Below are 27,323 nucleotides of genomic sequence, written 5' to 3'. Positions count from 1 at the left end.
AGTTTTGTCTTGGTGAGAGTGATTAGGATATGAGTTTGTAAAACTATAACAAAATAATTGTGAAAGTAAGCTGATCAAAGTCTGCAACAATTTTTACTAAATGGTCACATTATTCTAGGGCATATTTACTTCTTAAAAATGCTAGATGTGGATTTTGCACCTCATAACCTTGCGTCCAGAGATGGCTATTGCAACATAGTCTTTTTATTTTACAGCTTTAATTGCCTAAATATGAATTTAAAAAGCAAAGCCTATCCTCTAAAAGGAAAAAAAAAATGTTGATTTCCAGCAAGGATGTTATTCATATGGACATGAAGTACTTTAGATTATGACACAAGGCCTAATTCTGCCTTTCTTGCCTAAGACAAATACTACCATGCTCTGGATCATTTGAGATGATATAATTCAATGCTTACAAACATGATCAAAAAGTAATAGTGTATTAATGTCTTCTTTTTTCTGATTTTAGTTGGATGGACATACACATCCTTACACAAAACAAACAAACAAAAAACAACACCAAAAAAAACCCAAACAGCAACCAAAAAACCCAACCCAAACTTACAAAACTAGGGGGGTGGGGAGGGTCGTGTGTATAATCCTTAGGTCAGGATTTTATTTTCATGGTATCACAGTATCAGTCAGGGTTGGAAGGGACCACAAGGATCATCTAGTTCCAACCCCCCTGCCACGGGCAGGGACACCTCACACTAGATCAGGCTGGCCAGAGCCTCATCCAGCCTGGTCTTAAACACCGCCAGGGACGGGGCCTCAACCACCTCCCTGGACAACCCATTCCATTTTACAGAACTCGCTGAGCTGATGCAGTAATTTCAGTGGTCAGATGAGATCATTCAAAAAGAAGAGCCTATAATCTGATATTCTAATATGTATCAATATATATAAAAAGAAATCTGAGATTAATTTCTGTATTCTTCATATGAACTATTAGCAGAATTGTACCTCATACCCTCAGTATTTTTCTGGTCAATTTTTGGGGTGTATGTTTTAAATGGATGTTAGTATTAGTTTCATTTTTTTTTTCCTTCAGATGGCAGACAAAGAGAGGATTAAAATAGATTACCACATGAGTGTTTCCATAGATTATTAAATTTTCTATTCTTTTTGTCTTATTTAGAAAACAAAAAATAATAATATCACAAAAAGATACTAAAGTTAAAATTGTGGCTTAGCAAACTGAGGATCATAAAATTAATATCTAAGGTTGAAATCCCATCCAGCCATACCCCATTATTTCTTTTTTAATGTATTTACCGATATCAATGTACATGCTGACCACCCATTTGATCTCAGAAGAAGCCACATAGCACCTTCCTAGAGCTCTGGGTTCCTTGACAGATGTTTCAGAACAGTCACATGGGCATGAAAATAAGTCAGCAGCTGTTTTTCAAACCCCATTGCAGAAATCAGGAAATCAAATTGAAAATATGTGTTAAAACTACCATGCCATCTTACCCATCAATACTGGTCCATAGGGCATTATTCCCCTTCAGCACCAGGAGGGCAATGGCCCCTGCAATGTCACGCAGAAGTTAAGTAACCTGAACCCCTCCAGAAAGAAAGTAAGGGAGTTAGGCACGGCATTGAAGTGCTTCTTGGAGAGCACCTGTCACCTCAGTAGCAACCCTAGGCAAGTTGATGCTGGATGTTGAAGCTTCCTTGCACTACAGCTGCAACAATGCTGGACATCTGTCCTTGGCTATGTAATATTATTTTGCATCTGGAAGTTGGTATCGTTCATGCAGAATTCATGCTTACACTTTTTCGCCAGGCAAGGAGACAAGTGTCATTCCCTTTCTAAATACAAACTTTTGTTATTGTATACAGGTACTTACAACCTATTCCATAACTTCATTGTGCCTGAGACACAATAGGCTACACACATCCCATGTAGTTATGAGCTCCAATGCTCAATGGCTCATGTCCAGGTGAAGACAAGTGAGAAGTGAGAAGGGTCTATATTTGGGCCACTGTTATGACATGGACAATGGTAATCGAGTTCACCCTCAGCAAGTCTGCAGTTTACACCAAGCTCTGTAGTGCAGTTAACACACTGGAGGGAAGGAATGCATTACAGAGAGACCATGACAGCTTTGAGAGGTGGGCCTGTGCAAACCTCATGAAGCTCAATAAGGCCAGTTGCAAGGTCCTGCACATGGGTCAAGACAAACCCAAGCACAGATACAGACTGGGGGATGAGTGGATTAAGAGCAGCCCTGCAGAAATGGACTTGGGTGTGCTAGTTTGACAAGAAGCTCAGTGTGAGCCAGCAATGTGCACTACCACCCCAGAAAGCCAATTACATCCTGGGCTGCATCAAAAGAAGTGTGACTAGTGGTTCAAGGCAGCTGACCTCGATGCTGCTCTGATGACAGCTCATCTGGAGCACTGTTTTATTCTCTGGAGCCCCCATCATGAGGAAGACATGGATGTGCTCATGGATCCAGAGGAGGGTAACAAAAGTTGTCAGAGGGCAGGAACACCTCTCCTGTGAAGACAGGCTTTGAGAATTGGGGTTCAGCCTAGAGAAGAGGAAGCTCCAGGGAGACCTCATAGCAGCCTTACAGTACTTCAGGGGGGTCTACAGGAAAGATGAGGAAGAACTATTTATCAGGGAGTACAATGATAGGGTAAGGGATAACGGCTTTAAGCAGAAAGAAGATAGTTTTATATTACATATAAAGAAGAAATCCTTAACTGTGAGGGTGGTGACGCACTGAAACATGTTGTCCAGAGAGGTTGTGGATCTTTTCCATGGAGTTCCACACAAACATTGCTTGCCTATTGTCTCTATAGCGCACAGTAAATCTCAATATCCAGAAGTCTACCAATAGCAGAGTCCTTTGGATCAATTCTTTTGTTGCAGACTTTTTCTGCTTGCACATTCCTCATACAAGCCCATTACAGTATTTCCAATAAGAGTGGCCCATTCTTTTGCTTTTGTGATGCTCTGGTTGCTGGACATCTTTGATTCTAAAGCTATGGTGTAATTTAACGTTGAGTTTAAAAAAAATACCTTCTGGTAGTTTTCGAGAAATATCAGAGTTAAACAGAAAAGGGTGGTCTTGTAGATTTTCATTACATTTATTTAGGAATTTTAATTAAATTAAATTAAATTATTCAATTTAATTTAATTATATGTTTTTGTCTCCAATTGTTTGTCTTAAACAGAAAATAAAGTTTACTTGTATGACAGTGGATGCTGGAAAAATTATGAGGAATACTTAAGGAAAATAAGTGTCTTACAATTGTGAATTTTTGCACAGAAAGTTTGAACAACTCTTATATGAGAAGCCAAAGGCTTCTGAGACAAATCAAAAGGGCATTACAGAAATCTAGTACTTGCTATGATCTGCCTGCCCATGTTCAAACTATAGACCCAGATTCCTAAGACTTACTCATTATACATTAGAGAAAATCAATAACTTTTTTGTAGGGAATCTGCAAACAGGAAGAGGTAAACCTTATGGTGTTGGATGATAGGTTGGACGCGATGATCTCAAAGGTCTCTTCCAATGTGGTCTATTCTATTCTATTCTATTCTATTCTATTCTATTCTATTCTATTCCATTCCATTCCATTCCATTCCATTCCATTCCATTCCATTTATTATATATGATGAATTATTTTTGCAGATGTAATCACAATACATTTCTGTGCTGGAGATTTTCTTTCATCCATAGTGTAGATGCCAAATTTTCAAATATTGAAACTTGGCTTCAAGGCAGGGAAGCAATTCATTATGTGTCTGAGGTTGATATATTGAAAATACTTCTTTTTAGACTAATAGAATCATAAATATTAGCTCAATTAACCTCTGGAATATGTCTTCACAAAGCACAAAAATTAATTAGTCAAAGTGTAGAACTTAAATAGAAACACAAACCCACCACAAATGAATATGGAAATAAATTATTTAGTGAAGTCAGTGTTTACTAAAGGTATTTTATATAGCCACAATTTAAAATTTGTCTGGATTTTAAGGACTTTTTTTTAACATGAGTACCCCAGTAAATGAGGAATGCATTAAATTCTTGTTTAATTTAAATGCTTTGAGCTTTCCCAATGGGGTGACTTTATCAGTGTAGGTTTATTGCTCTTCTTCAGACCACCCACCCACACACACTACATCTCTCCCTCGTTTGGACTAACATAATGAAAAAGTAAAAGTTAATGAGTTTATGTGCTTCATTCACTTGTAAACAAGTAGTGGGAGACTTGGCCCTTGCATCTTCACTGACTATAGAGACTTAGACACCTTAATGATTGTCCTGGTCCATCTGATTTTCTAGCATGTGTAGGTTGTAAGTTTTTTTATTATCTTTTATAGAGGGACACCAAGGCTGGTATTTGTACACTAAATGTAATTTAAAATCGCAATATTACAAGTGATGACAAATTCATTTTGCAACACAGGAGGTTTTCTTTCTTTGTGCACATTAAAAACTTTTCCATCTCTTCTTTTTCAGCCACATGGGTTGGAGGAGGTTACATCAACGGGACAGCAGAAGCTGTGTATGTCCCAGGCTATGGTCTGGCTTGGGCTCAGGCACCTATTGGATATTCCCTTAGTCTGATTTTAGGTAAGCAAAAAACTGAAGCTAATAGTCTGTCATTTTAAACAGTTCTGATGACAAGTCTATCATTTGAAATTAAATAAATGGAGTCTGATAAAAGGATACTCAGGTAAACTGGATCCCTTCTGCTGATAGGTTTGGCTATTTGAAAGAAAACCAGAAAATCACTATAAATAGTTTGATACCATGAGATTGCCTTGGCAAGACATATTTGATTATTACAACCACAATGGTTTACAGAAGTCACAATAAGAATGGATTTGTGTTAGATTTTTAAAAACTATCGATGCTATGTTTTATATATTCAGGTTTTCTTTAAATGCCTATATGACTTGCATGATTTGCAGTATGATAGTATCAGGGCATCTCTAGGTATTGGAAATCAAGAGTGGCAAATATCCTTTCAGGTTATTGAAGAACTTATATACCTTTACAGGTCTTCACTAAGCATCTAGGTAACTTGCCTAATTTTGTGTAGGAAGTCTGTGGCAGAATCAGTCTTAAAAATGGGCCAAACATCCTCTTAAATGCAATAGAAAAATCCAAATCACATGTCAAAATACAAATAACCAATGCTACTATATGCAGAGTGCGAGAGTATAATAGAGGGAGCATCATAAATTTTAATGCTGTGGCCTTCACTTCCTGAAACATAGCCTCACAGCATCCTTACTTTTCTTTAAAATATCAGCAATAAAAAATTTCTCACCATGTCTCAACCACATGAAGCAGCGCACAAGAGTATTGTCTTGTAAGCCATGATGATACACCACAAATTTGTCAACTACATCCCTACAATTTGTGAACAGATCATGTTCTTAAGGTGACTGCTGATGGAACTGTTTAAAAATATTCTTGTTACAAAAAAAGGTCCTGTGGTCTTGATACTTCATTAATGTGACTGGTGTATTAGTAATTTAGTAATACTTGACCTCTTGATCTGTTTTGAGTGTTTTTCTCATGGACCTTCCACCTAGTCTGTCTCTTTCTTTTCTTTGGTTACATTTAGTCTTTTCACACCTTTCATTTCTTCCTGTACAATTTAACTGCCCTCCTGTACTGTTTTTAATCCTCAGAACTGCTTTCCTGTGATCTGTCCTGGTTCTCCTTTCTTCCTAGCAGAAACTTTTCCCATCATAGATATTCCTGTCTGTCATGTGCCAACCAGCTCTATCTCCAGTAGTAGTTCCCATCTCTGAGATCAGCTCTGTTTCCTGTAAGGAAAAAATAACAGTAGATCAGCAGTCTCCAGTTGCCTGGAGATCAGCTGATGTCATTTTGAGGTCATAAGGGTCAACATCCATTGATTTTAGGACCCTATGATGTGCCAGTGTCTTCCTGACTCTTAGCATTTCTAGAATTGACACAAATTAATAATAGTCCAGAAAAGGCAGAGACTCTGCCATCATGTTTAGCTCTTTTTAAAGATATCAGAGTTTTTTTCTTCTTCTTTTTATTTTTCCCTGGAAATTCTAATGGCCACTGCAGAGAGAAGAAGTCTGTATTGTGATCATATATATATCTCCACAGAGCACAGAGAGGAAAGCACTTCTGTGACATCATCTGTACCTGCAGGTCTGGGAGAAGGAGTTGTTTATTCTTCTTATGAAAAAACACCCAACCCCACAACCAAAACCAAAACCACAACAAAACAAACAAACAAATCTCTCAAAATTATAAATATAATTCTGGAAGAAATATTACTGCTTCTAACAAGGAGGATTTAAGATTGATATAATGTACTGCACACCACTTTTCCTAATTTTCCAAGTAATTTAGCAGTTAGACTATCTCTGATTTCCTTTGACAGGGGCTTTATCCTCCTAACAGATTATAATACCAGTGACTCTTTTCTCCTCCTTTTAGCTGTCTTCTGTAATGATGACATAACAAGTAGAATAGGAACAGGATTCATGACCAATCCAAGAACAGTATAAAAATGCTGGTGTTTCTGCATTCAGACAACCTGCCTAAAGACAGCATTAACATAAGCAATATAAATAAACTGTGATTGTTTAACCAGTACTTTCTGTTTAGGGAACTTACTGAAATTAAGAAATATGACTGATCTAAGGCAATAAATAAAAATTTGAAAAATCCTCTCTACAATACAATGAAGATATTACATTTGTTGTGATGAAATACTTAACTAAAGGTTGCCAAATACTGCACAGTAGAAATTATTTGGAACTGACTGGTTTTCCAAGTTTTTAGGTTTTATGGTAACTCAGATATTACATTTCAGCAGTTTTAATGGAGTAGACATCTGCTTAGTTTATCTAGTCATGTGCAGATCTCAAATACACAGGTTTCTAATCAAGGGCTCTTTCATCCTTCCTGAGATATGTCCTCTTTTTTCCCTAGCGAGAAAGAACTTGAGGATTGTACATTAGAAAGGTGAGGCCTTTGCACATTTATGTACATATCTAGGCTACATGCCAGGCAGACAGAGCAGAATTGCCATGCATCAAAATTCCCAAATATGCACAAGTGAGATAAATGTATGACAAATGTTCAGAGAGCCTGACACCTGCAGAGCCCAGAAGGCAACTGACCTACCCTGCAGGTGTAGTAAGGCTGATTTAAGCACACACAATAAATCTGAATTGTTGTGAAAAAATTGGATTTGCTGTGTGTGCACTAAACTATGTGTCTGGCCCAAGAATCCTGGAGAGTTTTCTCTTTGAGTAGGACCATGTGAAAATTCATGCTGGATTCTGCTCTAACAATGAACAGGATTAGGCAGTAAAGCTGTTCCCTTAGGCTGATCCAAAATTAGAGAAAACTGATAGCACCCATAAAGGCAGGTTAAATAAATTGAACCAGACAAAATAAGACAAATTTATTATTCATTATCAGATTGTAGACATTAGTGGTGTGGATGCGTGTATGTAATTCTGTAGGCAGATGCAAGGTAAGAATTCTTAGGGGATATTTTAACTGTACTTACTCCTTTTAAAAAACCAATCAAGCAGTAATACTGGTATTTTTGTACCCTTAAATAAAAATAAGTGTTTTACCCCTTCATGGCAATGCATTTCTCCATGGAACCTGGTGTCTTATGCTATTTTTCTTTGTAGGTGGCCTTTTTTTTGCAAAACCCATGCGATCCAAAGGCTATGTGACAATGCTAGACCCTTTTCAGCAGCTTTATGGAAAAAGAATGGGAGGGCTACTGTTTATTCCAGCTTTAATGGGAGAAATGTTTTGGGCTGCCGCCATCTTCTCTGCCTTAGGTAAGGAATAAACTGTGTGAATATTAAAGTATCACAGGGGAAAGGATTAAGAAAATCATAAATGTATTAGAATTCTGGCTTCAAATGCTAACTACCCAATCCAAATGATTCAAAGTGTGACAGTTCTCAGATCCATGCTAGCTAGTAATTAAATGTGGTAATGATACCTTGGTAATGGAAAGACATGCAAAGTATGTATTCAGTTTCAGGTAACTTTAAGCTGTCCCTTTTCAAAGAATATGAAAATATTTAGCAGCAAATTTCCTTTAATTGTGAGGGTGACAGGTGTGATTAGGTCTTTTTTACATCAAGGCTGCTCTTTTGCACCACTGAGATTACAGAAGCTAGACAAAATTAAAAGATAAGGAATATTGCCAATAAATCTAAACAAAATAATCCTTTGCATATAGGAGACCGACATAGACAGAACTCATAGAACAAATAATAGAAGTAAAACAGATACTGATCAATAAATTGAAATATTTTTCAGTTCTAAATGGCTTTCTAATTGACAAAATGCAGAAAATACTTTGAATTCAAGAAAGGACTCAGAGAATTAGTGGAACTATGACTCAATAGAAAATCACCCAACTATTCATCCAGTCCTGAAAAACAAATCAGTTTCCAGGGCTTTTAATTATATTTCAGGCCTGAATTTAGCAATCCCTTCAAGAAATGAGAAAGCCCTTGTATTGAAGCACCAGTAGTTGACTTTTACCCGCTAATCATACTCAGAGTGCATATGCATGTGGTACTGCTTTCTAGCACAAGCTATTTAAAACAGAAAATAAACTTTGAAGGTACTTTCCAACTGTGCTCTGATGAACTGCAAAGCAATGGGGAGCTTGTTTACCACATTTCATCACAAAACCCTTAAAGGACTAAGAACAAATTGCATGCTGAGGTGACAGGAGTTGAATAACTTGAAGACAACTCAGAGTATTTGGAGTATACTTTCTTTTTGATTGAGGACAAGTTAATCTGTGATATTTCAAAGCAAGTGGTGTGAGTACCTTTCTAGTATGTTTGTATTAGCAGCTTACAGTTAAAGACTATCAATGACTATGAAGATCATTGAGGGGGTTATTATAGCTACGTTGTTCATAATCTGCTTATGTTTTACCTCCTAATTTGCACACCTGTCCTCACTGATAATTACTTAATCCCAGTACTCCTTGATCTTCCTCATTATTTCTTGCTTGGAAGGGTTACAGATGGAAAAGACAGGGCTTCCATCTTGTGAAAGAGGTCTGAGGTTATAATCCTTAAGCACATGAACTTTGAAGTCTCACTGTACAACAGCCACCCAGCAGCTCCCAGCAGCATCATGTTGCAATCCACTGCTGGAACTTCACCAGCTACGTGGTCAAGAATGTCCACTTAAAATACCTTCAAGGTCTAAAAGTTATGGCAACATGTTCATTTAAATTATCCTAATTAGAAGAAGATTTAAAAACAAAACAACACATAACAAGAAATAAACAAAAACTCCAACAAAAAAAAAAAAACCCAAACAAATAAAAAGCACCAACAGCATGGTTTTAAAACACTGCAGTCATTTGAAATAGCTACTACATCTAAGGGAAATGTTTACCCATCTTGACAGCTGCTGGAAGAACAATGTAGGAGGGCATAAGCAATTTAGGAGGTTTCTTGAGTGCACTGGCAACAACTTCCTGAAAAAAATTATCAGGGATCTGATGAAGGAAGGTGGTTTGTTGAACCTGTTACTTACAAAGAAGGAAGACCTAGTTAGGAATGTGAAGTTCAGAGGCAGACTTGGTTGATGTGCAGTGTTCATGAGATGGTGGAGTTGAGGGTCCTGGGAGGATGGAACAAGGGAAAAAATCAGGACTGCAACAATAGACTTTGGAGAGTACAGTTTGGCCTCTACAGTGATCTCCTTGGAGGAACTCCATGGAAGACAGCTCTGAAGTGGAGAGAAGTCCAGAAGAGCTGGTTGATATTCAAGGATCACCTCCTCCAACCTCAAGAACAGTCCACCCTGACAACCAGGGTAACAAGCAAAGATGGCAGGAGACCTATACGAATGAAAAAAGAGCTCCTGCCTAGATTCAGGCACAAAAAAGGTGGAAGAGGCAAAAAGAGTTGGAAGCAGGGACAGCTAACCTGGAAGGAATACAGAGGAAATGTCCAAGCATGTAGAGATGGTATTGAAAAAAGCCCAAGTCTTTTCAGATTTGAATGTAGCAATGAAGGGCAGCAAGAAAGGCTTCTGTGAATACATAAACCAGCAAGAATGTGGACTGCTGTTGAATGGGACCAGGAAGCCTGTGTCAAAGGAAAGGAAAAGGCTGAAGCACTCAGTACCTTCTCTGCTTCATTCTTTACTGGTAAAACCAGCCTTCAGGAATCCTAAGACTCTGAGAACCCTAGGAAATTACAGGGTGAGTAAGGCTTGCTGGAGGAAAATTGAGTTAGGAAACATTTAAATATATTGGACAGACACAATTTCATGAGACCTCACAGATGCACCCTATGAGTGCTGTGTGAGATGGCTGATACACTGCAAGGACACTGTCAGTAATCTTCTGAAGACTATGGTGATCAGGGATGTTCCTGAAGACTCAGTTAAAACAAATGTCACACCCATACCAGAGGAACTAGAGGTTGGTCAGCGTCACCTCAATCCCTGGGAAGTTGATGGAGCAAATACTCCTGGAAACTATTTCCATATAAATTAAGGTCAAGAAGGGAATTAGGAGGAGTCAGCATGTATTTATGGAGAGGAAATCCTTCCTGACCAACCTGATATCATCCTTAATCAACTGACTGTCTTGTTTCACAAATGGAGAGCAGCACATATGGGTTTCAGAAAGGGCTTTCTACACCATCTCCTATAATATCCTTGTTGTCAAACAGATGAAGTGTAGACTAGATAAATGGACAGTGAAAAAGATTGAAAGCTGTCTGAAACACTGGACTCAGAGGGCTGTGACCAGCAACGTGGAAGCCACCAGGTGGCCAGTCACCAGTTGTGTACCCTGGGGTCAATACCGAATCCTACATTGTGTAACAACTTCGTTAATGACGTGGCTGATGGAACCAAATGCACTTTCATGTAGCCTGCAGATAATAAAGCCTGCGAGGAATTGTTGATGGACCAACCAATGGTCATATTGCCATTCAGAAAGATCTTGACAAACTGTAGAAATGGGCCAACAGGAACTTCACGAAGTTCAGCAAAGAGAAACACTAAGTCCTCCACCTAGGGAGAGGTTTACACCTGATGTCCCAGGGCAGGCTTGGGGCTGATGAGCTTCAAAGCAGGTTTGCAGAAAAGAACCTGGGAGTCTTAGCTATGAAGTTGACCATGATTTAGCAATGTACCCTTGTAGCAAAGAAGCCAATGGCATTCTGGGCTGTATTAGAAGGACCTTTGCCAGCAGATTGAGGAAGGTGATCCTTCCCCACTACTCAGCACTGATGAGACACATTTGAAGTACTGGATCCAGTGCTCCCCAGTACAAAAAACATGAACATAACAGAGAAGCACAGTGAAAAGTCATTTAAGCAAGATCATTGACATTAATATAAATAATCCAGCCATTAAGAGAGTGGGATATCTGGCATATATGGAAAGGCTTGGACAGCTGAGACTGCTCAGCCTGGAGAGGAGAAGGCTCAGAGGATTTTTATCCTTATGCAGAAATACCTGATTTGGCAGTGGTGGAGAGTAAAACAAGACAGAGCCAGGCACATCTCTGTGCTGTCCAGTGACTGAGCAAAAGTTAATTGGCACAAGCAGAGCTACAGGAAATTCCATTTAAACTGAAAAAAAGAAAAATATTTATTTTACTGTGGGAGAGGTCACACACTGGCACAAGTTGCTTAGACAAGTCATGCTCTCCATGTTTACATATATCCAAGACACAACTGAACATCATCCTGAGCAACCTGCTACAGCTGATGCTTCTTGGGACTTGGGCTAGACAATCTCTAGAGTGGTCTTTCAGTGCCAGCCACTCTTTGATTCTATAAGCTGTTTTGTGCAAATTGTCTGGTCAGCTCAACATTGTAGTTTGTTTTTTATGAATGAAATCTGCCTTATGGTGCTTGGAAAGGTTCTTGGTTTCTAGGTCAGCAATGGAGGATGGATTATTCAGTTTGCAAAGAAACCTGGTTTTGTCCCATGTAAACAATTCAAGGGCACTTTTAGAAAGGTCAGTGGACAATTGTCCCTATAGCTAATGCCTCCTTTACCATTCCTTCCTTGGTCAAAAGGTACTAACTCAGAGTGTGAGTGAAATACAACAGGATGTATGTTGCAGCAGACCTCTAGGCACAGTCTTTTACTGCAATGATACACTCGTTCCCATGCAGCTGCAATTTACCCAGGGAGACTTCAGCGGTCTCCAGACAGAACAAGAGAATGTAGTCCTACCAGAGCTTGAGCCACATAAGAAAAGGCTGTTGGGAGCCTTCCCTCTGTTCAAAGATGCAGAAAGGGTGTGCAGAAGGTACAGGGGAGAATATCTTTGTGCTGTTTCTAAGTGTCAGACCGGCCACTGTACATGCAATTTAATGAAGGTGAGCCTTCTCGTCAGACATACTGTGGCAGTCTAGGCTGGCTGCCTCCTGTTACTGCCATGTAAGTTACACCTCTGGTGTCCAGAGGGTCCAGCCTGGTAGGTGGATGCAGGAAATAGCATATTTCATACCCATAATATCCTGTGCCCTATAAATCTATCTGCAAAGTCTTTCTCTCCCTCTTTCTTCACTCCCTGCCCTCATGAGAGAGATGCTCCCTATCGGGTAACTGTGGGGAGTTATGTCAAGACCTCTTAGGCCTGGCCAGGCCTAATGCCAGGAGGAGAAGGGGGAGGTGCGGTCCCAGACCTGGCCAGCTGAGACTAGCCTAGCAGGGGCAGCAGGGTAGGGGAAGAAAGAGCCCTGGGGGGTTTGGGATTACTCTCAGGTGGGAGAAAGGAAGTGTTGGGAAGCCTTTGGGTGTTCTACAGGGGACTGTATGCTTTGCGACTCTTTTGTCACTATGCTTTGTAGCTTCTGTACAACACTAATTGCTTTTCCGTTTAAACTTTCCACCACTTCTGCAATCCATTGGTGTGAGTGTCATTCTTTTGCCCCTTTTAGGGGCAAGAGAGGATCTGCCTGGCCTCAAACCGGGACACATACTGGTACTAACACACACACACTAACACACAGTGCTTTGTTTTTCCTTGTAGGTGCCACTATAAGTGTGATTGTTGACATTAATGTCAATATTTCGGTCATACTTTCTGCCCTGATTGCAACTATGTACACACTCGTGGGTGGGGTTTATTCTGTGGCCTACACCGATGTCGTTCAGCTCTTCTGCATCTTCCTGGGACTGGTAAGTTTGCACTTTTTTCTCTTTTTTTGTTCAGGATTTTGCTCAGATCAGTATGATGGTTGCTGAGACCTATTGCCCATCTTCAGTTTTGAAACTGTCTTCAATGAAAGCATGGAGAAGGAATATCTCCACTCACACAGCCCCAACTTCAAAGAATCTGCATTTACATCAACATGCAGCCCATACATGCTGACCAAGAGGTCTGACTGGCATTTTTCCAATCTGTCTGATAGAGCAAACACTTGCAGTTTTCTTGCTGAGTTTACAATTCAGAATAGTACTCAAGCTAACTCCTTTCCTGTCTGCCTGCAGGATTGTGGCACAGGTACTGAAGGGAGATGTAAGACATATGAAGCAGTTGGTAAAGTAGCCCAGAAACATTACCACTGGGCCTGCAGAGCTGAGACACATTTGCTTCTCTTTCCTATTTTTGCAGCTTAGTTAACCCTCTGCTTTACATCCTAAACTTTCTTGGCTTCTCCCTCATTTTCCCTGCACCATCCTTGGAGACCATAGTACAACAAGTCTCACCAGACAACCTTGCTGTTTGCATACAGTGGTATGAATATCCCCTTATCAGCAATCAATAATATGCTAGTGGGTAGCCTTCTATTTACAGCTGGTTTTAAGCCTTACTCTGAAGAACATCCAGGCAACAGGGTTCATATCACAGGGGTGAAACCAAAGAAGATGCTGTCTTTGTTTGCTGGTGGCAGTAATAGATGGTCACAGATGTGCAGAGGACTAAGAGAAGCTAAAGTAAATGGGGTGGCTCAAGGTGAAGGAACTGAATGGCACCTTGGGGATCCAATGTTGTTTCTCTGCTTTCACCAGAGTTCTTGTGCAGCTGTAAGGAAATTGCTTGAGCCAGTGCTCATACAGGTGGTTACTAACCAACCCTCTGTGTGTCCTCACTTTGTGGCATCCTACTGTGAGGCCTATGACTGTTTTCAGAAGTGCTAAGCATTCCCCTCTTTGTGGGAATAGTATTAAATACTCTGAAAAAGGAAATCTGTCTCCTTCCCTAACATGCATGCTATTATTTGTGAACCATTAAGTTTCTACAGGTGGTGTGCATTATAGAAATTCCCTGAACTGTAGATAAATCAAAACAAAGAAATTCTTTTTCAGTGAGAATGCATTCACGCACTGCTGAGTACCCTGATCCAATGGGAATAACACGTGATCTTGTATTAAAGGTAGCATGAACCTGATAGGGAGAGAGAAGCAAAGGCAGCAGGGGAGATAGCAGTCTTCTAAGTGCTCAGATCCATTGCTTCAATAGTGTTATTTCAATTCAGGTTCTTTAATTCAGGTTTGGCTCTTCATGTAATTTTCCATTTGAAATAGACAGCAATAATGTAATTTATAAGCAACAATATTCATAACCTCAAGAGTCATTAGTGGGACTAGAAGCTCAGATAGCATCTAAATGGTCATGGTCTAGGTGAGACAGTTTCAGATGAGATGCAGATGTCACAGCAGAAGATGCCACAGGCTGATGTATCCCAGCTTCTCCTCCAGGCCCTGGAGAAGTTTGTGTACCCACAGGCACAGAGCTTTAGTGCTCATTCCTGTAATGTATATTCCTCTCCTGCTCCTTACTGAAGAAGAGATTCTATTCCCCACCCTTGTTCCTCGTTTCAGACACAGTTTCTTCATTAAGCTTCCAAAATCTCTACCCCAGCCACTTCACATACTACCTTGGTTTTCTTACAATCCCATGCAGTGTCTCTCCTTCCCACCTCATTCTCCTGTACCCACATCTGCAATTCTTGGCCTGTGGTCTTTATCTTCCCTGGTGAGTCTTTCACAAATCCTGAACTGTATCCCCACTATTTACTGACTTGACTCATATGTCAGCTGGACTAGTAATTTCCCATTCTAAACTCTTTGCCACCATGCAGAAGTCCTTTTTTTTTTTTTCCTAGTTCCCAGATCCTTCTATCTCCTACTTCTACCTCTAAGCCTCAAGTCCCAGCATAAAGTCCATGTTACTGCTTCAGTTCTGTGGGCCCTGGTTTTATTTGTCATCGATTCAAAACAGTGAATTTTATACTCCTGTTAGAAAGGGCTCAATGGAAAAAAAATGGTCTATGTCTGTACTGAGTAAGTTGAGGACTATCTGTATTGCTTAATTTTTAACACAGTCCTGCCACTGTTTTGGACCACAACAATTACTATTTTCCCATTTAATTCCCAGGAAGGTTCATATCTGTCTTTTTTGAAAGTAAAGGAGTCTAGATATATGGATGTAAAGCATGACATGTCAGTGAACAACAGGGCCAGAGAAAGTGTCTTGACTTGTTTTATTTACTAATGTAGACATAGTCCATGAGAACACAAAGAGCTAAGTTACTGTCAGACACTGAAGTGGATCACAAAAGCACATAATGCATTTGCAATACAATACTAATTAAATCCTGGTCTGTGGCATGTAGGCTGCAGATGAATCTTTACAAATTCAACGTACTGAAAATCTTGGCAGGGGGGTTGGAACTAGATGATCCTTGAGGTCCTTTCCAACCCTAACAATTCTATGATTCTATCTCAACTGAGTATATTCAAACTACAGCTGTTCAGAAGCTCATCGCTTGGGCATGTTTGAAGTTTGAGATTGACAAGCAAAAAAAAATCCATTTGACATCCTTGTTCCCCGTGACTTTTTCAACAACAAGAGCATTAACTTCCGTTAATTTTGACAATATGTTTATTTTATTCTGAAATTACCTTGAAGATAGTTGAGGCATTTTGGCAATCTTTATCAGAAATGACCAAGCAAACAGTGAGAAGGGGACATTTCTGCCCAAGTACTTTAACTGGCAAAGCTTAATGTATAATAGAACAGAATACCATTATTGTAATAATTGTGCAACAAAGTGGAGGAAGATGTTTGGTTTCTGCCTTCCTTGGTCCTGTTATCACATACACTTAAATGTGATTAGTCAGATTGTGATAATCTGTGTGGTTTTGGATATCACTGGATCCTTGAGGATGCCATGTATGTGATAATCTACTCCATATAGCACGGAGCCTAGTTTTCATACCAGTAGGAGCTGCTGAGGTTCTTGTCGTAGAAAGTTAGAGTTACATCTTAGCAAAGTAAATCAGCAAGTAAATCCACAAATAGTCAGTTTGTGAAGGAAATTAACTATTTGGCAGAAAATGTCTCTGGAAGTGGTTTCTCAACTGTGTTGTTTGTTTGTTTGTTTGTTGGGTTGGGTTTTTTTGGTTGTTGTGTTTTGTTTTCCTAGGTCAAAAAACAGGGAGACTGAAAATAATCAAGACCCCAAACTGAAATTACCCTTGAGGCAGAGAATCGTAGAACCATAGAATGATCTGAGTTAGAAGGGACCTCTGAAGGTCATCTAGTCCAATCCCCTCTGCAGTAAGCAGGGGCATCCTCAACTAGATCAGCACTAGAAGTGCTGTAACATTAGGCTATGGGGTGGTCTGGTGTAGGAGAAAGGTTAGCAAGAGAGATGGAGATTCACCAACAACCCCCCTCTCTTGTTACAATATAGTTTTGTGCTGAATTGAAAACTAATTCCTAAGCTTTCAGGTACATTTGTGATGTCTCATGTCTGTATACTGGCAAATCCTGATGCTACTACACACAAATTTATATGTACATGTTTCTCTTCAGTGTGGTCTAGGAAACAGTGTAAATAATGTATGTGGAGTTTAGGGAAAATAAAATAAAGATGTATAAATATATCTTTCCTGTTGATTTTGCTATGTACCCGGATTAAGTCTTTGCTTACACTGGTACTCTCCAGGAGAGAGGTAAGCAGTCCATTACCAGGCTCTCTGGATTTTAAAAGTGTTCCACCAGCATATAATTTGACTTTTCTGCAAATCAGCTCAGCAATTTAGCATTCAACCTGCAGTATGAAAGAAGAAGCAAAACAGATCAATGTTAATATTAAGAGCTCGCTGATTTAGAATACCTTATTTAGACCTGAACAAAGTGTTTGTCTTTGGTTACAGTGGATCAGCGTACCCTTTGCTATGTCCCATCCTGCAGTAACAGACATTGGGCTGACGGCTGTGCACCATGTGCACCAAGAACCTTGGCTTGGATCTATCAACTCACTTGACATTTACACATGGCTGGACAATTTCCTTTTACTGGTAAGTGATGGCTTGCATGAATAGAATAGAATAGAATAGAATAGAATAGAATAGAATAGAATAGAATAGAATAGAATAGAATAGAATAGAATAGAATAGAACAGACCAGGTTGGAAGAGGCCTTCAAGATCATCGCGTCCAACCTATCATCCAACACCACCTAACCAACTAACCCATGCAACCAAGCACCCTGTCAAGTCTCCTCCTGAACACCTCCAGTGATGGCGACTCCATCACCTCCCCAGGCAGTCCATTCCAATGAAAGAATGAAGCATTTAAGTACTCACACTGTGTTACTGTGACAGCTGAAAATAATAGTCTACTTAAGAGTTTCCAGCAAACGTGAAACTTTCACCCTCTTGACTTCTACTCAATATTTCTGCACATTTAAGTGCTTTCAGTGAAATATCAACAGAATATTGTAGCACAGCTGTCAAAGTCAGCATTGCCAGGAATGCAATTTAAATATCATCAGACTGAATGAGTTGACTTATGCTAAAATTAATTAAAAGTGTGCAGTTAATACTTAAGTGATGTCATTGTTGGCAGAGGAATTTATATATTGCAGAAGGCAATAAATATGTTATATAAATGATTGAATATGTCTTAGGTATAGGTGACAGAGAAAAAAAAAGCTTTGCAGAGATGGATGGATGAATTCATATGTGCACACATGCCAAAATGAACTGAAAGCTTTCATTATTTAATACCTATGTATTACACATGGGATCAGTGGTTATGAAATACTTTTCATTAGAAGATCTAGTAATATATGCTAATATTTTCCATCCTCAGCATCCCTGAGCAATTCTAAACTGTTATCATGTTTTACTTTGGGATTCTTTCCTGGTTTTGGTGGTGGTGATGGTGGTTTTAAATATTATCAACCAGAATTTTTTTATAATAGGGCTGTTAAAACATATTAGTTTAAGCAACCAAATTTTTTTAGAGATTTTCAGAGAACTAAAGCGTGATATTAGCTCAAGTGGCTGTATTCAGGCTGGTAAGCCTGAAGGTTTCATCTCTGCTGAAGTCCAAAGGAAAGCTCTAATGTTGCCAAACTGTGACAAATTTCATTGTATTAGTTTCATTATAGCTCAAGAAATTTCCACTTGCTTGGAAAGTTTTGTTAAAGAAACATTATTCAGACTGTAATGGAAAACAGTCATAAATAGCAAGTCGATATTAGAGTTGTCTGTGAAATACTCCTTTGGTCCCTGTGCGTGCATGAAGCATACGTGAAACACCTGTATACACACGATTTGGTCCAAACGACTCTTGCCTCATTTGGTGCGGAAAACTGGACTGTGCACGTTTAGTGAGAAATTTGCTGCATTTTCTTGTCATGCTGTTTAGTTACAGACACTTATTTACATAGTGCAGACTATTCAAATTCTGCTCTCAGGCCAGAATTGTTAGCACTTGGGTTTTCAACATTTGATAATACACTTTTGTATCATATTTTGCAGATATAATTTAAAGTCTAATCGGGATCTTTACTCTTGTATACCCAAAACGAAGAAAACTTTCTCTTACTGCTTTGTCTTTAAATCCTAGTGATATCATACTTGATTAAGACAGTGGGAGAAAAATGATGGATATTTTTGTGTTCAATGTTTGCAGAATGTGTTGCTTTGTTTTAATAGCCATATGCATTCAGAAAGGAAGATAAAATCTTGCTTTCAAATTGCATCAGAGAATAATTTTGGCAGGGAGAGGTTGCTGGAGGTCAAGTTCTTCAAATAAGAGATAGAATAATAGTATTTTATAACCTTTTGTTAGGCTTTATCAAATATTTATGCAGCTCACAATACACAGGGATTAGAGACACTATGTAAGTGCAAAGTGTTGTTGCCAATAATGCTAAGAAATAAATTCTCTAAAAGAATGGGATTTAAGTGAATTTACGAAGGTTTAACAATTCTTGTGAGAATGATCATTACAGCTATTAGTAACCAACAAATAAATGAAAGATCAGTAATTCCACATTCAGGTGATGCTTCTACATGCTCTCTACATAGTAGGATCAAAAAAACCCAACAACCTTGCATTAGCCCCCAGTGACGGGATGCTGCCCACTGTGTTTGCAGACATTAGGAGGAATCCCATGGCAAGCATATTTCCAGCGAGTTCTTTCCTCATCTTCTGCAACATATGCTCAAGTTCTGTCATTTCTGGCTGCTTTTGGCTGTCTTGTGATGGCTCTTCCTGCAGTGCTCATTGGTGCAATTGGAGCATCTACAGGTAAATTGTTAAAAATTAATAGTACAATAAATATGTGAAAGCCCTATAAAGCTTGTGTTAGATATAATCTAGCTAGGTGACATCAATAATCAATCATGACTTGTTCAACAGGAGACTACAATGAAAAAATAATATTATAGAGTGTTCCTCCCAGGGGAAATTGATCTACCTCAGTGGCTGAGTTTAACTCATTTTGAATGTTCTAGGTATATACAAACATAATATTTCTATGTAATGTTTGATTTAGATTCTGGTACTTTTATTTGGTCCTAAAAGTAATAACTGAAAAGTAACTGTGTACATGTTGTAATAGTTCATCAGGAATTTCTTATCTTGACCAAAAAAAACATCCTTGTCAAGTTCTTTGTCCTGGTAAGAGTGATCCCCATTACAGTGAACGCATAGCTAAACTGTTATGAATGTTCTGTTAGAAATGTTTAACACCTGTCTTTGAGCTCCGACTCTGTAATCCAAGAGAATGCTTAAAACCCATCACAAACAAATATGGATCTCAAGCTTGTTTTATTGAGGAAAATGACATTTAGGAGCAATGCAGAAATGTTAAGTGAAATTAAGTCTGCCTAACAGAAACCAGTATGACAATGTCTCTTCAAAATACTGTTGGTCCAACCCTAGCAGCAGTTTGGTCACTGAATGTAGGTGAAAATATGAATAGCTCACTACACGTGAAATCAAGAGATGCTGATGACTGTAAATGTTACTGATAACATACTGGTGTCTGTATTGCAGCCTGGAATGAGACTGAGTATGGTGTCCCTGACCCCATGTCTAAAAAGGAAGCTGATATGATTTTACCAATCGTGCTCCAGTACCTTTGCCCAGTCTATATCTCATTCTTTGGCCTCGGTGCTGTGTCTGCTGCTGTGATGTCATCAGCTGACTCTTCAATTTTATCAGCAAGCTCCATGTTTGCTCGGAACATTTACCAGCTTTCCTTTCGGCAAAATGTGAGACTACATTTTTATTTTCACTTTAAGAGAAAATTTTAGGTGAAGCTTTTAGGTGACGCATAAACTGCAATTTCCTAATGAAACACCTCTTTCACTTTCCTGTCTGGGACTAGCAAAAGTATAGTATTAGTTCCTTGTAATAAAATGTATATTTTGACTATATTTTATTTTACTATTTAATATTTTTGGCAGAGGTATCTTCAGACACCACCATAATTTATTTACAAAGTATATTTACAGGTTGTGAGCAATACGTTCCATATGTGATGACAGCTAAACAACTTAAGCACAAATCTGAGAATTCCCAATACAGTGATTTCAATTGGAATTAAAGGTGCCGCAATCTGCGGTTTCCCACAAGGCGGGGGAATTAGCCAGGTACTCACGTCTTGCTCCTCTGTCCAATACCTTCCCAGACACTGTAGCTATAATTCAAGCAGCTCTTGGCTCAGAGAGTGATAAGGGGCCTCTCTCTTGTGCTCTGTCACCAGGCTGTAGGAGTGTTGGTTGCCTTGATCCAGGTGGAAGGCCCAGGTGTAGTTGGCCTGCTAGGGCAAGCTCTTTAGCTGCTATTCCAGCAGCATTTGACTCTTCTTGCTGTCTGGGTGAGAACAAGGCAAATTGCCTACTTTTGAGTTGGTTTAAATACTATCCCAAGACAATTAATGCCTTTTGGTAACAGAGAAACCTGATAGCTGAACCTATAGGATGGGGTGTATCCAAACATGGCCAAGGGCACACACAATTCACAGCTGTGTTTCAAGGTTAATTGTATGTGCTACACATTTACCTGGACCCCAGGAAATGTTCAGGTTTGCACATTCACAGGTACTTAACTCATTGTCTGGGTTAGGGCATGTTTTGGGGTTTGTCCCTTCAGGATATTCCTAACAGTAGGTTGAATAAACTGAAAGTCATAAATGACCAACAACAGAGGTGACAAAGCTTGATGGATAAACTACAGTTCTCATGGCACTGTAGGTTATTCACACAGCTCCTAAATATCGCTGCAACTATAAGTTTTACTCAAATACTTAACAAAGTGAGATATCTTTGTGAATTACTGATGTATGAGAAAACAATCTGACACCAGAATGGGATAGTGAGTATGATTTTTTCATGGGAAATGTAAAAGAAATACTTCAGATGCTCACAGTTTTTTTCTGGTTAAGCCATATTGTGCTTATATTTAAAAAAAATACTTCAACCACTATATTGTTGGTTTATCCTTTGACACATTATCAAACTTTATGCTCAAAGATTAACAATTTTAGGAATGGAAACTGTAACCCAGTTGCTTGCTGGATACCCAGCCCTCTGAGCTGGAAGATAGGGATGGTGAGCAGAATGAAGCCCCCATAACCCAAGAGGAGATGGTTAGTGACCTGCTGCACCACTTAGACATACACAAGTCTATGGAGCCAGATGACACGCACCCAGGGGTTCTGATAGACCTGGCAGAAGTGCTCACCAGGGCACTTTCCATGAGGATGAGGGAAAGGCTATGGATAGTCTTCACCTGAATTTTAATAAAGCCTTTGACACTGTCTCTCACAGCATGCTCCTGGAGGAGGATGACTGCTTGTGGCTTGAATGGGTAGACACTTTGCTGAGTAAAAAAACTGGCTGGATGACCAAGTTCAAAGGGCAGTGGTGAATGGAGTTAAGTCCAGTCAGCAGCTAGTCATTAGGGATGTTCTCCAGGGCTCAGTACTGGGGTCAGTTTTCTTTAATATCTCTTTATCGATGACCTGGATGAGGGGATTGAATGAACTCTTAATAAATTTGCAGATGACACTAAGATGGGAGGGAGTGTTGATCTTCTTGAGTGTAGGAAGGCCCTACAGAGGGACCTGGACAGGCTGGATCAGTGGGCTGAGATAATAACTTGTAAATATTATTATGTCATGCCATTTTCCTTTTACAACACAGTATTTTATATTGTCTAGATGCATAAATGCAGGCATTTGTATATTGCCATAAAAGCCCCACCTAACACTGCTCTCTTTTCTTGCAGGCTTCAGACAGGGAAATTGTATGGGTCATGAGAATCACTGTTTTCCTGTTTGGAGCATCAGCCACAGCAATGGCCCTACTAGCTTCATCAGTGTACGGCCTGTGGTACCTCAGCTCTGACCTTGTTTATATCGTCATATTCCCCCAGCTCCTCTGTGTGTTATTTATTAAAGGAACCAACACCTATGGTGCCATTGCAGGATACTTATTTGGAATTGTTCTCAGAATAACTGGAGGAGAGCCCTACCTCTACCTTCAGCCCTTGATCTACTATCCTGGCTGCTATCCTGATGAAAATAATATCTATATCCAGCGATTCCCATTTAAAACACTCGCTATGCTTTCCTCCTTCTTTGCTAACATTATAGTCTCCTACTTAGCCAAATACTTATTTGAGAGTGGAACTTTGCCACCAAAGCTGGACTTCCTTGATGCTGTTGTCGCCAGGTATAGTAGAGAACACATGGACAAAGCAACTCTTGTAAAAAGTGACAATATTGTATTAAATGAACTTGCACCTGTGAATCCACGGCACAGTTTAACTTTGAGCTCAACTTTTACAAACAAGGAAGCCTTTAATTACGTTGATTCAAGTCCAGAGCTGTCCAACACTGAAGATAATTAAAAAATCTGGTAGCTGCAGGCACAGCAATGTAAAGGAGGAGATTCCACAAAGAATAGTAAGAGGCATTTTATCAGAAGAAAAGAATGAACTGGGAATAAAATGCCACTGCACAATTAAAGTTGTTTCTAGGAGCAGGAGCATCCCATGGGAGGAATGCTTTTCTGTTACTAGCCAAGATGCTGGATTAGATCATAGAGTATTTAACAAAAGACACAAATCCTGTTCTTTCCACCCAAACTATATACTGTGTAATTAAAAAATATTTACAACTGAGACTATATGTAGCAGAAAAAGTGCAACAGTTATTTATTTAGCTAGGACATCCTATGAAGATGCTATAATGCAGTCTACTCTAAAATACTATGACTCAACATTTTATTGGCATTAAGTGAAAATATATAGTCAGAGCTATAAGTGATTTATTACTAAAGAGTTAGTTGCTTGAGCAAAGACAGATAACTTCCCTGGGGTTTTAGTCCAGTTGTGTTTTTTTCACTCATAAAGAAATTCAAATAATACAAATCTAGTATTTTACTATTTGTATAAGACAGCAAAATGTGCAAATGGTAATAAAATCCTTACAGGAGCGCTATACATCATATATTAATTTTTAAAAGTTAAAATTAAGTCACCAGTTTAAAATGATGTTACATCTAGTGCAAGATGGCCTTAAACAAAGTATGTTACTATAGGTGTTATCTTTCTCCTGTTGTTAGTGGCTCTCACCAATTGAGGATTACAAAATCATTAAAGCAATAATTGGAGTTGAAACTCAGCTTGTGAAAAATGACAAAGCTTTTATAAACTAAATTGAACTTTTAAGTGTTGAGACAAGAAACCTCTTCAAAACATACACAGAGCAAAAGCAGTCTGTCATCAAGCAACTGCAGCAATGGAACAAGTATTAAAAAGTAAGAATTGAGAGGGTTTGAAAAAACAGATGAGGAGGTTTTCCATGGGGAAAATCCACCCTTTTCACTGAATAAAAATATATTCTCAAAGACATAAAAAAGTCTTTTGGGTTGGTCTTGCTGAAATGTCTTTGGAAAATAAAGATTTCCATGGAAAATCACAGTTTCTCAAAAAGAAAAGATTTTTCATGGGAAAAACAGACTTGCTGGACAGATTTCCACAGTGTCTACCTCCAAAAGCAGCTGCAGCTTGGAGGAAAACATAAAGGAAATCTGAACTCACCAGTGCAGTGAAAGGCACAGCAGTGTCTTCCACTAAACGCTGGCCATCTTCCTGGGCAATCATGGTGACTCTGTGGAACACCAGCTGTGGCCAGGCACAGATGAAGCTTCAAACATTGATGGCAATGCTGGCCAGAAGCAGCAAAGCAGAGAGATGAGGCCTCCTCCACCTTTGCCTGAGCCAGCAGGGAACATGCAATGTTGTTTCCATTTGCCCGCGTCCGAGATGATTGTGTCTGTCCCCATTGGTAGTGCCTTTCACAGTGGGAGATCTAATAGCTAGATTTCTGTACAATGAGGAGTTATGCTCCAATAATTCTTTTAAATATCTACGCATGACGACATGTTCAATTGAAATCCAGATATCCTCCTGTTACTGGTCACCAGTGCAATCTCTCCTTTAACATTCACAGCACAAGAAGCTTACTGGAGGATAGGAGAAGTAAGAATAGGTTTTGCTGCTAAAGGAAGAAGCCATCAACTTGTGCATTCAGTGTTGACATAAACTTTCACAAGGTTGAATCCTTAGATATGTTTTTACTCCTTTTGTGGAGTCTTAACAGCATGTATCTATTTTATACATAGAAAAATTAATTTTAGAGTTGTTGATACTTTTTTCCTCCCTATACTGCATATAAAACTACCACTGCATCTCAGTTCTGAATATGCATTGTGAACTGTAGTACTACTGCACTAACAAATACTGAGTGTGCGCTGGGTGGAGTGAGTTCAAATCAGGATCTGCACCAAAAACCTGGAAGAGCCAATATAGCAAAGACATGAAAAATTCTTGTGGAGTGAGTGAACAAGCCACTGAGGAAATTCAGGGTGATGAGGATCTCTCAAAGTGGATGTGAGCCAATCAGTATTTGTACCCTCATAAATCATGGAAAAGAGAAAAGGAAATAAATTGTATGGGGGAAAAAAGGAGAGTCACTGCTGAATTATTATCCACTGTGGCCCAAATCTACTAGTCTGAATCTCTTATGGGAAAACAGCGAGTCACAGTTTTACTTGCTTACATAGCCAATGCCTTATGCCATAGCTCCAAATTAAGTAGGGGATCTCATTTTACAGCCACTTGTAGGTCTTCTTGAAAATTTTCTCTTATTTCACTTTTGTATAGGAATTGCGAGATTTTCACTGTGAGAAACTGCTTAGTGGTCAGTTGCTTTGAATATAACAGCAATTCTGTACTATTTATTTCAAAATTCCCAGTAGTGGGATGGAGAAGGAAAGGGTAGGTAAATCATATAAGAAATTCTGATGAATAAATAAAAAAACTTCCCTAGTATTTCCTTGTTGACATTAAAATAAAACCAAAAAAATCCCTTTAAGTGTGAAAAATTAAAAGGTATTCATCAAACAATTTCAAATCAGATGCTTTCCACATCATCAGAATATTTTATACTCTTTATCCTATAAAATATATTTTGTGAAATCACTATGATACCACAGACTATTCCTGTTTAGAGGGAACTATGCAATCTCTGGCAGAAAATGGTTCCAACAAAGTTTTCCAGTCCTCTCTATGGAGGTTATTGCACTTTTACAAGTAGCACACCATGGAAGCTTAATCACGCAAAGAAAAGTGGTAGGTGTGAAGACTGTTTATTATGTGACTGTAACTCTGCTTTCCATGTACTGAGCCCCTGTGCATGTCTTTGCATGAGTCCAGCAACAGCTGCTGTGGTTGTAGTGGTGGGCTGTGTAGTGGACGACAATTCCAAAAGCCAAATTAAACAGCCTTGTGCAATGTCTGTTTACAAGTTTTATTGCCTTAGTTCAGCTACCCTCCCCTTAAATTTATACAAAGCTATTTAGATAACCAAAGGCCATATCCATAACTGATAGCTGGGGGGGACAAAAAAAAAAATAAAGAAAGGAAAAAGAAAGAAAAAGGGAATAAAATACAACCAAGTAAATTCCACAGGCAAAATGTAAACAGGACCTGATTCTTCGAGTAGCCATTATTTTCATGCTCTTCCCCACTTCTGCAATTCATAGATAGTACTGTGCACTAAATTGGATCTATGATCAGTGAAGCAAGCAGCTGATTTTCAGACACTGAGTTTATTGTTTCTGAGCCTACAATTTCTACATGAAATATTCATATCACAGTCATTTCACTTTCATAATGCTAACAACATTTGTGAATAACACTTATTTGACAGGGTTTTTTACCTCCTTTGCATGAGATGTGTTCAAAAAACCATGGTTAATAACATAGGTGAGATGTCAAAAAAATTCACAGTTTCATCTATATTTGTCCATATAGGATGGTATATGTATTATAAATAAAACATACTTATGTGAACCTGAAATGAATGTACACATTAAGTGGATCAAATAAAGTAAAAGATTTAGTATTTTATTTTCCTATAGTACAACAATTTAGGATTTCATATATAATTATCATAAGGAAAAAACCTGTTATTCATTTTTCCTTCTGCCCTTCAGGTGTATTTGATCAAGTATCATGTGCAGTTAGTAAGTTATTGTAAGTCTGCTATTAATCAGGGCTGTATTTGTGGCTGTTGTTTAAAAAAAAAAATAATTTAAAAAAAAAAGGTATATTTTTGTCTGTGCCAGAAATGTTATATTAAGACTATACCTAACAAAACAGATAGAAAGCTAATATAAATGTATATGTTTTGACTTCATTTGCATTGTATTCAATAATGGCCATGAAATTCAGGAAAATACTGTCTGGTTTTGGGTCTGTTTTGTTGTCCATCTATTAAAGATGTTTATTTTACTATCATTCAGCATGACTTGAAGTTTTGTGTCACAGGCACAGCCCTGCAGAGGTGAGGTGGCCTCGGCAGAGTGGCAGCTGGCCCTTGCCCAGAGGATCAGTAGGGTCACACTGTGGCTACAGCTCTGTCCCAAAACTCAGCCCCCATTGCTGGAGACGCCTCTCATTTTAGTCATCTCTTCCTTGTCCTCA

General features: G+C 38.9%; 1 protein-coding gene across 1 annotated transcript in view; it reads left to right on the top strand.

Annotated features, from left to right (window-relative positions):
- Positions 1-27,084, top strand: part of SLC5A7 (solute carrier family 5 member 7) — a 30,229-nt gene extending 3,145 nt beyond the window's left edge. Inside the window, exons 3-9 of the mRNA XM_068137534.1 lie at positions 4,491-4,604; positions 7,679-7,834; positions 13,042-13,190; positions 17,181-17,324; positions 19,415-19,568; positions 20,319-20,536; positions 22,557-27,084. Coding sequence (XP_067993635.1) covers positions 4,491-4,604; positions 7,679-7,834; positions 13,042-13,190; positions 17,181-17,324; positions 19,415-19,568; positions 20,319-20,536; positions 22,557-23,180 — 1,559 coding nt within the window. The 3' untranslated portion in view covers positions 23,181-27,084. The remainder of the gene's footprint in view (positions 1-4,490; positions 4,605-7,678; positions 7,835-13,041; positions 13,191-17,180; positions 17,325-19,414; positions 19,569-20,318; positions 20,537-22,556) is intronic.
- The last annotated feature ends 239 nt before the right edge of the window (positions 27,085-27,323 follow it).

Source organism: Melanerpes formicivorus, unplaced genomic scaffold, assembly GCF_026170545.1.
Source record: "Melanerpes formicivorus ecotype bairdi unplaced genomic scaffold, bMelFor1.0.p_v2 SCAF_1, whole genome shotgun sequence".
NCBI lineage: Eukaryota > Metazoa > Chordata > Aves > Piciformes > Picidae > Melanerpes > Melanerpes formicivorus.
The sequence above is the reverse complement of the archived record's forward strand: the minus strand, read 5'-3'. Positions and strand labels throughout refer to the sequence as shown.